Below are 12,896 nucleotides of genomic sequence, written 5' to 3'. Positions count from 1 at the left end.
TCCTAATATTGCAACTATACTTAATTATTAGAGGGATTAATGATTTTTTTAAATAATCAACTGTAAAATAAAGAAATATAATTATTAATAGTCAAATTTAATTTGTTTTTAATAAAGTGAATAATATTTTTTTATCAACCAACTTAATTTCATGTTTTTTTTTATCTGTAACACATATTTGCCTTATTTGTTTGAAGTGCTAATTTCGAAAATTAAATGTATGATTTAGTTTTATGACAAAATATTGTTATATTTGTATATTTGACCAAAAAAATATTACCAAGTAAACATAATATTTTTATGGATGTAAATATATTTAAACTACATTTTATTTATTTAAAAGACAATATTACAAATTTTTAAAAATAAAATATGAATAAAATGATAATAGCCGCAGCTTTTATCAAACGAACAGCACTTAATTCTGCTTCATGCGTCGGCGTCGGCGTCAATTTCCTGCGTCTTTGAAACGAACAACAATCTGCGTCGGCGTTTGCGTCGGCGTCGGCGTCTATGAAACGAACATCAGATAAACAAGTTTGACTCAGCCGCCAACGCCGACGCCGACGCTGACGCCGATGCAGAAACCAGCGGCAACCAAACGAACAGACCTAAAATAAGGATTAAATGTTAAAAAGTAAGTACTTAAAATGTGAAAGTCTTAAGCCTGTTTCCAAGATTGCGTCTCAGCATCATGCAAAAAGAACTCTTCTCATAGAATAAGACTTGACCAGTTATTACATATTTTACCATAAATAAAGCTAATAATAACTATATTAAATAAAAAATTAAAGTAAAAAGACAACAAAAAGAATTAGTTAAAAAGTAGTGGTAGAAACATTAAACGTGTTTTAAGAGTTTCCCAGAAGTTTCCAAGAAAAGTCTTCATCTTCTTGATTACTCATCTGCCTCTCAATATTTCGATATTGACCCGTCGGTGTATAATCATCTCTCCTCTGTTTTATCTCTCTCTCTCTAGCTCTCACCAGATCTCCAACAACTCGCCATGGATCTCCAGCCAGAAGAGCTCCAGTTCTTGACGATTCCTCAGCTCCTCCAAGAATCCATCTCAATCAAGAAACGATCTCCAAGAACCTTCTACCTCATCACCTTATCCCTCATCTTCCCTCTCTCCTTCGCCATCCTCGCTCACTCCCTCTTCACCCAGCCTCTTCTCGCCAAGCTCGACACCTCCGACCCTCCTAACTCGGATCGTTCCCGTCACGACTGGACCAAGCTCCTCATCTTCCAGTTCAGCTACCTCATCTTCCTCTTCGCCTTCTCTCTCCTCTCAACCGCCGCCGTGGTCTTCACCGTCGCTTCTCTCTACACCGGGAAGCCAGTCTCCTTCTCCTCCACCATCTCCGCCATCCCCAAAGTCTTTAAACGACTCTTGATCACTTTCCTCTGGGTTGCTCTCTTGATGTTCGCTTACAACGCCGTCTTCTTTGTCTTCCTGGTGATCCTCTTCGTCGCTCTGGACATGAACAGCGTAGGCTTAGCGGTTATTGCCGGACTGTTGATCGCTGTTCTGTACTTCGGTGTTCATGTCTATTTCACTGCGTTGTGGCATCTAGGTAGCGTGATCTCTGTTCTTGAGCCTGTTTATGGACTCGCTGCCATGAGAAAAGCTTATGAGCTTCTCAAAGGGAAGGTTAAGATGGCTATGGGGTTGGTCTTTGTTTACCTTTTGCTCTGTGGGTTGATTGGAGTTACTTTTGGATCGATTGTGGTTCATGGTGGAGGGAAGTATGGGACTTTGACTAGGACTCTTGTTGGTGGTTTGCTTGTTGGTTTTCTTGTGGTGGTGAATCTTGTGGGTTTGTTGGTTCAGAGTGTGTTTTATTATGTTTGCAAGAGTTATCATCATCAGGCGATTGATAAGACGGCTTTGTATGATCATCTTGGTGGCTATCTTGGTGATTATGTGCCTCTTAAGAGCAACATTCAGTTGGAGAATTTAGACATTTGAAGCATAAGAGATTCTGGTACTGTTTCTTCATATCTTTTCCGTCTCTTTTATAAGCTATGTAAGATTGGCGAGGAAGGAGAAGAAGTAGAGATGTCGAATCTGAATGAAGTATTAGTAATGTAATGTAATGTTTATGTACAGACTCAGCACTCTTTGTTAGTGTTTTGATTTGGTTAATCCATGATTTTAAGGATATTTGAGTTTTGGTTATTCTGAATTTCTGATCATTATTGTTTGTGAAAATTAAGTCTTTTATCCTTGTGGGAGGTTTTGCTTGGATGTATATAAACCTGGGGGAAAGTACTGGTTTGTAGATACTTAAAATGACCAGGACTAGTTTTAGTTGGTAAGCTAGCTTTCATAAGTAGGCTTTTTGACCTTTGCAACCTATGCTATGTTTAGGTAATATGAGATTTATGATACCTTAGTTTATTTCATAGTGTTACTAAGTTTGAATTTTGTTCATGTGTGAAAGGTTTGGTGTAGCCAAACCTAATGGAAAAAAAGTCTAATCGAAGAAGAAGGAATAGTTTTTTATCTTATTTTTACATTTAATGTTTTATTGATTTCATTCTTGGCCTAGTGGAAATGGCGATTACATAATCGACACTAGTCCAAGGACAATCCAGTGCCATAGCCAATAGTCAGTGGATACAAAAACCCCACAAAGAAACAAAGCTGAGAGGAGCATGTAGCGCTTTGTCTTAACAAGAACTTTCACAGACAACAAAACTTAAGACAAACGACCACATGAACAAATTTCACAAAACACAACCCAGTTAAACCACCAAAAATCATCGTCCAAAGCAAACAAATAAAAGCCGCGAAGCTCTCTTATCAACGTACTGTGGATGACTGAAACCCGATTTTCAGTCCAAGACCCCAGGGGACCCTGCTTACCGTGAGAAAACGAAGGCAACTAGTCCTGCTAACAAAAGTAGGGGGAAGCCAAATCTACACAATTCTGATGCACCAACTAGGAGAGAATTACTTATTACAGATTTAACTTTTCGTGCGCACTTCTTCAATTATAAATTTGTGTCCATGTCATCTTGAATTAAAAATAAATACAAATAAGTTACATGAACTTAAATTCAAATAAACCACATAAGTTATAGAAACATGCTTAGATCTATATTGACGATAACATAAGATAGAAATCAACCGTCAACTTGATTGATTGAATATCTGACATGACTAAACTCTCGAACAGATTCTCATAACCGAATATTTAACCACTGATATGAATCTTATTACACATAGTATTAACACGTTTTGGAGAAACCCTCTTCCTATCATCAATACTATCTTACGATCCCATTAATCAAAGCATTTTGGATGTTCCTCAGGTTGGAACATCCTTTTATGAGCTTTGTGCAGAATATCACTTTGGGATTGTACCCTTTTAAGTACCACGCTCTTTAAGATGTGGAGCTCCAATGTTGGTGTAGTTTCTAGCATTTTGGTTATCCAAGTTCCCACACGTGAAGAAAAACCTAGTAAATGTTATCTAACAAATACACTCCAGCTTGAAATATCCAATTATTCTGATGAGATTTGTTTAAGTAGGAGACTGGGACGATGGTTATTTTTCTGTCGTAAATTCATATAAACAAAGTAAAAAAAAAGAATATTATAGAGGTCTTAAAAACACGAATAACATGAAAAACGCGTTATAGGAAGCGCAATGTAAGATAAAACAAATACTAGTTTGCTACTTCGCTCCCAGTTCCTTAGTAGCACCACAATTATAACCAGAAAAAAACAAAATAGCTCACACCAAATCTGTAAATAAGAAATCACAGCCAAAAACAGCTAGACACTTGTTGTTATGCATGAATGTCACTTGGCCTCCAAGATCAGATTAGTCAAACAACAATTCACAGCACATGTCCTCACTACAACTTTGCTAATAGTTTGTACGTAACTTGTTCAGCAGGAAGGTTGTCTGCTGCTTGTTCTTCAAAGATAGCGTAGTTGCAGAGTTTTCTTTGTGGTTTTGACCTTTGATCGAATTGAGGTATTTGGCATCGTTAAGATTAAGATCCTCTACATAGTCCACGAAGACATTAACGCTATAACTATTCTCATCATCGCATTCTCCAAAACCTTGGATTTCAACACTCTGGAGAGTGTTCCTTTCGAGATTGAAGTAGAAAACATAAAATGGTTTAGATGTACGATATCTCATCGACAAAACAATATCACCTGTAGATGTTGCTCCAGCGACACCAACAATTTCATTAATAGCCGGGAATGTGTATACATTTTTGGACCATTTCTGTTTCTCTACATCCTCTAAGACCCACACACGCAACTCACCATCATTCTTCCATTGAGTCACACCAAATCTACCTTTGTAGTTTATAAATTGAGTGCGGATATAAGCAAAGAACTCAGCGTCAATAAACTTGAATTTCTCAGACCTAACATCAAAGCAAACTAACAAAGGAGTAAAAGACGAATCACTCGAGCTTGAAGCTAAGTAATACAAAACCCCATTGATGCATAGACATGGTTTATAAGCCTCATGGTTCAAGGGGGATTGGATATTCCTCCACCTCATTTTCCCAGTTCCTAATGTCAGAATTTTATAAGAAGATATACCAGTCGTCCTGATCCATAATACCTTGAATTGCTTGTCAATCGGATCAAACCCTAAAAAGCTTCCCATGTATCTGCGGTGTCTACTTCTCGGTTGTTTAGGTAAGCTAACATAGTGTTTCGTACTAGGGTTATATATCACAGGCCTTGAACTCTCCAGATCCAGACCACTCTTGTCCCAGAAATACATACTAGAGAAATAGATCAAACCAGAGGTGAAGCCATCAAAGTCAAGGGACATCATATCTAAATCGACCGGGGCTACAAGAGAAGACTTCTTATATGGATTCTGAAGCTGGGGCGATGAGTAGACGCTGAACTTACCAGATAGTTCGAAGACAAATAAGAGACGTGGACGAGTGCGTGACCTGGTCAGAAACAGCTCGGTGAAATATGAACGGTGAAGCATGGAATACCATAACTTCGACAAGCAACGAAACCTCGCAGCTGACTTTGCAGGCAGTCTCGAGAATATCTCGACGATGAGATCATCCGGGATGGAATCTGAGATTTCTCCTCCTCTATCCATGATCCTAAAGGTAGGGAGAGAGGATACACGTTGAGATTTGGTGCAGCGCTGACCTAAGGTACAAAACGTGAGATTTGGTGCTAAAAAAATGTTTTTGAGTAATTTGGTCTGGTTTTCTCCGGTTACAAAATTTATTAATGCGTCAAGTCTAAATGATCTGGGTTGTAGTGACCCGTTCGGTTTGGTTTGATTTCTGAACAGATTATTCCAGTGATCTGATATTATTCGACTTTATTTTATTTTACTTTGTAGATGAACAAGCACAAGTGACTTTATTTTGGTACTGGCTACAATACAGCGTCTACGTCTTAAACAAGTAATAGAGATCGCCCATGGTTTACAAACTTCAAAACCTGGTTTGAGATTCCGTTTCAACGAGTTTATTATGATTTGATTGATGTGGGTGGGGGTCGAGACATTCTTGCTTGAAATGTGAATCGGTTTTTTGTTTGCAATCATTCTGCTCCTCATATTTTGGATTTTCCTTTTTCTTTATTTAACTTGTTCAGGTGGTTTACTTTTTCATTATGTTTTCTCTTGCTTCCCTGAGTTATTTTCTTCTTTTTTTTGGTTGCCGGTACTCTTTTTTTGATGTTTCCCATTAAATTCCAATGGCGTTTCATGTTGATGAGGAGTTGACCAATATTTTTACTCCCATGCTTTCGTCGGTCGTAGTTCATAATGGTTTCTCGGATGACGAGGACTTGTCCATCGCCCACCATTTCTTTGCTGGCGTCAACAGGAGATCTCGGAACCCAATTTGTGAAGCACACAATATGTAAAGTATAATAGAATAGATTTATTATTATGTTGTATTTAATATGAGAATACAAGACACATATATATATAGCGATAATATTAACATAATTAACATAATGTTAACACTAGATAATGTTAAATTTCCTAAACACTTAAGGGAAATATGCTAAGAATATCTTGAGGTTAACTTGTTCTTCAAATCTTTCCTTTTACGGGTTTCACGGGCTTCACAATCTTGGTCCGTAAGATATACATCTTCCGGCCCGACATATCTCTAATACTCCTCCGCACGACAAACGTGGGATGCAACACGCAAATCTGCAATCACAAAGCAAACCACGTATGTCGTGAACACTATATCGAGGAAAAAAAATCAGTAGGTTCCTCCGGGAATAGACTTCAACTTTAGACAAGGAGATGAAAACTTCAGCTCTTCTTTGGTCTTGACAATGGGAATACATCCCGTGGGCGCAACTGCAGCTCCAGAAATAATCGTCCTTAACCTGGACAGTCCATGAACCGGACTAAAAACTGACCTAAGAATTTAAGCGTTCAACTAGAACTCTCCCGTAATGGTTAAACTATAACCAATAAATCTCAAACTATGAAATATTCTAAACTATAGAATAAATCTCATAAAACAAAATAACTCATGTGAAATCACAAACCCATAAACCCATCGAGACTTTTGAAAATTCTTGCACTCAGCCGACCAAAACCAATATAAAAAAAAAACCTTTGACTTAAAGCTAGGTAACGTACTAAACCCAAAAAAAAACCTAATAATAGTATTAAGAAGTAGCAAATCACGTGGACTTAAAAAAACCAACTTCACGTGAATCAACATCGTCATCTGGATCATCTTCACCGTCTTCATCGTCAACACCACCGATGAACACCATCAAAGCTTTAAAGCGGAAGTTTTAATTTCGATCCCAAAGAATCGTCTGCTCTGATACCATGTAAAGTAATTATGGGCTTCCAACTTAAAACCAATTGGCAATTAGTGGATTGGCCCTAACCCTTTATATATTACTTAATTATTTCTCCAACTAATGATGTGGGACTTTATTCATCAACACTCCCTCTCACGCACATGCGTGGACAACTGTGGGAATACCATCCACAGAGTGGCCCAACATCGGGTGGCTCTTTTTAATTTAATTTTGATCCACAAGGATTGACCGGTCTGATACCATGTAAAATATAATAGAATAGATTTATTATTGTATTGTATTTAATATGAGAACAATATATATAGCGATAACATTAACATAATTAACATAATGTTAACACCAGATAATGTTAAATTTCCTAAACACTTAAGGGAAATATGCTAAGAATATCTTGAGGTTAACTTGCTCTTCAAGTCTTTTCTTTTAGTCTTGAAGGTCGTCATGGGTTTCACGGGCTTCACAATCTTGGTCCGTAAGATACACATCTTCCGGCCCGACATATCTCTAATATCCTAGTAGTGCGTGCGTGTGCGTGTGTCTAGCCTCTCGCAGTAGTCTCGGCCCTATGTAGTTAATTGCTTATCTTAAATCATATATTGAAAAAATTAGTTACAGTTTTTTTCTACTGGATTTAGCCGAATCGTATTGGTTGAGGACTCTTATGTGAGATATTGACTTACGATAAAACAAAAAAACAGCTCTATATAGTCTATACATAAAAGTTTTAAAAACCATCATAAATTTTTATTAGATATGTTACAATGGATACAAAACACCAAGTCCTCTCTCGTGGGAAGATTTAAGTTTATATATAAACCGGCCGGAAAGCAAAAACAAAAAATGAAAGCAAAGAAAAGAAAAACATGTGAACAAGAACAAGACATTCAATACCAAACAAAAATAAAATCATTAGAGGGAGATTTCACAAGGTGCATGAAAGGTTCTTCCACGACAAATAGCTTCAAGATTTTCTCCAGCATACGAGCACAACGGTGAAACCTCAACACCTTATTTATTTATATTTTTGCAGCATATTAGATTATAATAAATATATAAAAATATATACGTAAAGAACAAAAATTATAATGGGAATATGTTTTTGGAGTTTTACCAGTTGCATATAAAGGCACAGAATGCGTTAGAAATCCACCGGCTGCTATAACCCAACGTGTGTGTAACCTTAGAACCGAAAGCCTCGCACTTTCGGGTGTATCGAAATTGGACCCATTTACATTCTTCACTGGCGCAAACTCTTCTTCTCTTAACACCTACACATTCATCAATCCAAACTTTAATATTTGTTTTTTTAGTTTATGGTTTTGTGTAAATGAACGACATAGTTTACCTCAAAGAGTGCGGTTGAAGGAGCATACAGAAAGGAATCAAAAATGAATTGTTCTAGTTTCAGTCCCATTGTGTATCCATTCATAGATGGTATCTTCTTCTCGGCCAAATGGTAGCTGCCAAAACCAGCACATTTAATACGCACATAATAACGTTTTGATTGTGAGATTTAGAATGTATTTGTAGAGCTTACACGCTGTCTTTCTCTAGGCCGGTGGCGACTTGATTAATGAAATCTAAAGTGAACATGTGCAAGCACACCTGATGACAAAAATGTAAAACAAAAACGTTCTATAAGCGCTTTTCAATTTGGTATGAGCTGTGAAATTTATAAGATGATGATGTTAGAGGGAGAAAGGGTTTTTACATTGCTCCAGCAATATTGAAGACGTCCTGTTCGTTGATTAATAGCAGAAGCCATTGACTGATCTAGCTCACTGTATTCAACTACAGTCAACGGTCCACCTTTTCCTCTTCTAACAAATACTCCAACCTGTTCTTGAGGATATGCCTGTTATTATCATACAAAAAACATTTGGGTAGTCAGGAAATATTATGGAATTTTGTCTTAAATTCTATCTGAGCCAGAGAAAATGTATAATCTTAGATACCTTCCGCACAACTTTTGCAGCCGAAGCAGCACCTTTATCAATAAAGTACCCTAGAAATGTAGGATCAGCTACTCGAACCTGCTTCCAAGATGTCATTTTATATCCAAGAGACAGAGTTGAGGAAAATTAAGCAACTATAAAGACTCAAGACTGGGCTAGAAAACTAACCATGACATTGTCAACACCATAGCAATCCACATATTTTATCCCCCTTGAAGCCATATCCTCTAATAACCTTGAAGACTTTAGAGCTGTAAAATTTTGGATCATAATTAGCAAAAATAACAAATGTATTAAAGCAAAAGACAAGAATCAATTAGTAAACATACCTCCATAGACTCCCCCGTTACCATCTGGAGCTTTAGCTAGCTGATAATATGTATGTAAACTCATAAAGACTAATATACTAACCGTAAGATAACAGGAAGACAAAACAACTTATTATGTACATACACTGAAAGGTGTCTCCATGATAAACTTTCCATCCTTTGAAATGCAAGGCAAAGTACCTTGCTGGAAAAAACTTATCTGTAGTCAAGTGATCAACATTTGGTCAGACACAGTATGAAAGGAAAAATGCATACAACTAAGAAGCATATATCTTACTTGATCTGGTTCAAGGCCAAAGTATTTGTGGCTGGAGAAATATTTTCTAGTCGCCTCATCAGTAAATGGACTAGTCATAATATACCAGTGTATTGTAACCGGACGAGTTGGACCTGAAGGCATATGTGCAAAAAGAGTTTTAAAATATGGTGTAGTGGTACAAGAAACATTTGACTGTAAAAGAAGGCATGAGTCTAACCTTCACCCACTACTTGAGCAGCAAGTCTTTGGATACACAAGATTCTCTCTGCTTGAATCTGGAAGAGCGACTTCCCTGATGGAAGTCCGATATCTGCGATTGAATTTAAGTCAATAACTACCATATTAATATGTGCATTCTAAGAAACTGTTTCAGTTGCTCTGAATTCTACAAGCATTGTTACTGTGAAGAATAAGAAGCACTCACTGAAACATCCTTTTGGGTCTGAAATTCCAAGTCTTGTTCCCTGTCATATAGTTTCATAGTAAAATCATTTCCAATAGCAGAACTTTTGAAATTTGAAGAATGTACTAACAAAAACACAACAATGTGGCAGAAAAGGATAACCGGAATCTATTAAAAAAAAAAGTATAAAGAGGAAAAAATTTGTCCAAAAAAAAGAGTATAAAGAGGAAACATATTCTCAAGTTATTAAATGAAGTAATCTCCTCCAAGCAACTCACATGTCTAAAATCAGAAATTTTCGACCTTCCTTACATCACACGAAACAGAGGAACTTAATATGGAAAACTTATTATATATTGAAGTTACGGAATCCTATAAAAAGCATATTTTCAGATCACGTGATCATTCATGATCCGTCTGAATTCTTCTACAGTAATTAAGCAAGGTTCCTCCTAGACATCCCCATTACTCAACTTACCTAATAAAAAAAAAATTAAAACCCACCGACAGTGATATATGTTTCTAATTATTCATATGATTGCCACTATAATAACCCCTAAATAACACTTTCTCCGTTTCAGAGTATATAAATTATTTAAAAGTAAAGACCGCACCAAAGCCGTCTTAATCTCAAGTAGGTAAGCATTATTCGAAAACCCATCAACAAGAGAATCATTAGGCACTCTCATTAATCTTAAGCACCTAACTAAACTAATTAAAATTAGCATCAATGCTGTATTAAATAAAAAGTAACACAAAAGATTAAGACAAGATGTACCTGTCCACCAGACAAAAGTACCACTCCTAGTTTGCCTTCATAGATAGTCTTTAATCCCATCTTCCACCACTTCTCTCTGTCTTCCATTGTTCTTCCATCAACCGTCGAGACCCAATTCTCCGGCACCGGCTCTATCGCCGCCGCAGGCAAACCTAATAGAAAAAACAGAGATTTATGACAAAATATAAAAATCGAAAAAGACAATGCATGTAGTTTGAGTTGAGAACTGATGAAAACCTCGAGAGTGAAGTGAGCATCTGATGATCCGATCTATTCTTGGAAGATCCAAACTCTGGAAAATAGCCAAATGAAGAACCAGTTATAAATAGTGACACTAAAACATTCTTTTTGTTAATACCAATCTGAGATTTGATCTAACGGATAAGATCCGATACACACACACCTCGATGTCTCTAACGAGGAACTCTCGTTCGTCCGGTGAGAGCTCGTCCCAAAGAGCGAAAACATCTTCTTGTCCGTAATCTTTTAATCTCTCAATCAATGCTTGACGCGGTGAATTCATCGGAGGAGGAGAAGTTATCTCTGCCGTGGTCGTTGTTGTTGTTGTCGCCGCCGTTGAATCCGATGCTCCATTCTCTCTCTCCACCGACGGGTCTCTCATCTCTCTCTCTCTAGATCTCTCAAAAGTTAATTCCAAAACAAAGGTTAGGAGGATTAGAGACGTTTGGTCTGTTTTTATTTTGGGAAGGAGAGAAGAGGAATGGTTTTAAACACGAGCCAAGAACAGTGGCGAAGAAGACAAAGAATCAACAAAACAAATCGACGTGAAACAACTGGAGTTTATGTAATTACTCGTTTACCCTTTTGTAGTTTCATGCATTTTGTCAGAGTCCTCCGACAGTTTGTTGGCTCTATCACCTCTGCCTTGCTTACTGATGGGTTGGCAAAACATATGTAAATTTTAATTTTATTCGTAATTCATTTCGATTTCAATTAAAAAACTGAATATTCGTAACTCACATAACAAATCAAATACAAATATGTAATATCACAACTATTAATATCTTTATAAACGAATTTCCTCTCCGATATATGAGTATATTTAAAGAATTATATATATATATATATATATATATTATGTTTTATATAAGTTCTAGAATATTTTTATTTACTAACTTTATTAAATTATTATTCGAATTTTAAAAATAAATAAATAATTATTTGTAATAAATATTATTTTTCTATTATTTTAGATATTTTATTTATTTCTAATTTTCATTTATTTTTAAAGATCAAATCGAATATCCGGTCAAAAATCTAAATATAACAGATACCAGAGACACCAAACATCTAGATGACTGCGGATAGAATCATATTGTATAACTAATTATTTGGACGAAATAGATTAGATCACGAATACCTTCAAAAATCTGAATATCATATTTGTGCATACCCCAACTCACCAGGTTTTATATATCGTTTTTCTTCTAATTATTTAAAATTTTAGATTCACGTTTTTTTTTCTCTTTTTTTCTAGTTTAAAAGTCATTGGATTGGTTTCAGGTAGAGTTCTGGATATCTCGAAAATATATATATAAATGATACTTGATTAAATTTCAGTTTATATCTGGATCGGTTTCAGGTCGGATCTGATATAAAAGTATTAATCCAAAATTATGTTTTATTGATTTTTTAGAAAAAAAAATAGAACGCAAATCATATCTATATTTATAGTTTGAAAGTTGTTACAAAAGTGATTTACTGGTAAAAACGGTTGTACTTTCATTTTCCAATCTAGGTTCAAATCTCATGAGGCCTCATGAGGCTTAATACTATGGTTTTAAACATAAATTTCAGTTTAAATGGATACATGATCAGTGCTGGGTAAAAACCAAATCTGACCTTATCGACACTTAAATTCATAAATTCTGAAAATAAGTTGAACTAGTCCATTTTGGGTCGAATCCTGTTCGGGTATTATGTTCTGGTTAAAGGTCGCATGTTTACTTATTTTGTTATCTGAATTTTTTTATCAGAAACATTGAAAAAACAAAATATAAAATCAGCATAAGATATATAAAATCCTTAGGAGTTAAAGCTGGCAGAAATATAGTTTCCCATACAAACAATATTCTACCAAACAAGTTAAATTGATATTACAAGGCAATAATTTTTTTTTACATTGAATGGTTATTTATTACTCAAATTTGATGTGGTCTGATAACCAAACATGAATAAAATAATTAATATAACAAAGTTTCTTATAAAAATATCTCAGAGTTTTGGTTTAAGAGTCTTTAATTCTATTTTGTGATCTTGGGATATGAGATATCTTGAAATCCGAAAAACATATCTGCAATGTTTGTATCGTCTTCAATTATGTTGCAAAAC

The 12,896-nt window shown here is 35.8% G+C and overlaps 3 protein-coding genes across 3 annotated transcripts; 1 reads left to right on the top strand and 2 right to left on the bottom strand.

Moving 5' to 3' along the window:
- Positions 1-856: 856 nt before the first annotated feature.
- LOC130495065 (uncharacterized) lies at positions 857-2,167 on the top strand. Its single transcript, XM_056986069.1, has one exon. It carries the CDS (start codon positions 1,007-1,009, stop codon positions 1,970-1,972), a length of 966 nt encoding a protein of 321 aa, XP_056842049.1. The 5' UTR covers positions 857-1,006; the 3' UTR covers positions 1,973-2,167.
- Positions 2,168-3,717: 1,550 nt separating this feature from the next.
- LOC108839121 (putative F-box protein At5g42430) lies at positions 3,718-5,180 on the bottom strand. The gene has a single exon (XM_018611949.2). The coding sequence runs from the start codon at positions 5,103-5,105 to the stop codon at positions 3,882-3,884; it is 1,224 nt and encodes a 407-aa protein (XP_018467451.2). The 5' UTR covers positions 5,106-5,180; the 3' UTR covers positions 3,718-3,881.
- A 2,360-nt stretch (positions 5,181-7,540) lies between these two features.
- Positions 7,541-11,310, bottom strand: LOC108829879 (UDP-N-acetylglucosamine diphosphorylase 1). The gene is made up of 15 exons (XM_018603466.2): positions 10,948-11,310; positions 10,782-10,836; positions 10,545-10,696; positions 9,788-9,827; positions 9,581-9,673; positions 9,382-9,494; positions 9,229-9,303; positions 9,105-9,144; positions 8,944-9,026; positions 8,776-8,853; positions 8,532-8,675; positions 8,358-8,425; positions 8,166-8,280; positions 7,932-8,088; positions 7,541-7,827 (listed from the first exon to the last, which is right to left on the bottom strand). Exons 1-15 carry the CDS (start codon positions 11,164-11,166, stop codon positions 7,730-7,732), a joined length of 1,530 nt encoding a protein of 509 aa, XP_018458968.1. The 5' UTR covers positions 11,167-11,310; the 3' UTR covers positions 7,541-7,729.
- Positions 11,311-12,896: the final 1,586 nt, after the last annotated feature.

Source organism: Raphanus sativus, chromosome 1, assembly GCF_000801105.2.
Source record: "Raphanus sativus cultivar WK10039 chromosome 1, ASM80110v3, whole genome shotgun sequence".
Classification (NCBI taxonomy): domain Eukaryota; kingdom Viridiplantae; phylum Streptophyta; class Magnoliopsida; order Brassicales; family Brassicaceae; genus Raphanus; species Raphanus sativus.
The sequence above is the reverse complement of the archived record's forward strand: the minus strand, read 5'-3'. Positions and strand labels throughout refer to the sequence as shown.

What these genes read in the sequence shown, in the direction of transcription:
- LOC108829879 (XM_018603466.2), bottom strand. Translation starts at nt 11,166, where the DNA reads ATGAGAGACCCGTCGGTGGAGAGAGAGAATGGAGCATCGGATTCAACG. An exon ending in AGACCCAAAAGGATGTTTCA is followed by an intron (nt 9,674 to 9,787) that starts GTGAGTGCTTCT and finishes ATTCAATCGCAG; the next exon opens with ATATCGGACTTCCATCAGGG. An exon ending in GGCCTAGAGAAAGACAGCGT is followed by an intron (nt 8,281 to 8,357) that starts GTAAGCTCTACA and finishes TGGTTTTGGCAG; the next exon opens with CTACCATTTGGCCGAGAAGA.
- LOC108839121 (XM_018611949.2), bottom strand. Translation starts at nt 5,105, where the DNA reads ATGGATAGAGGAGGAGAAATCTCAGATTCCATCCCGGATGATCTCATC.
- LOC130495065 (XM_056986069.1), top strand. Translation starts at nt 1,007, where the DNA reads ATGGATCTCCAGCCAGAAGAGCTCCAGTTCTTGACGATTCCTCAGCTC.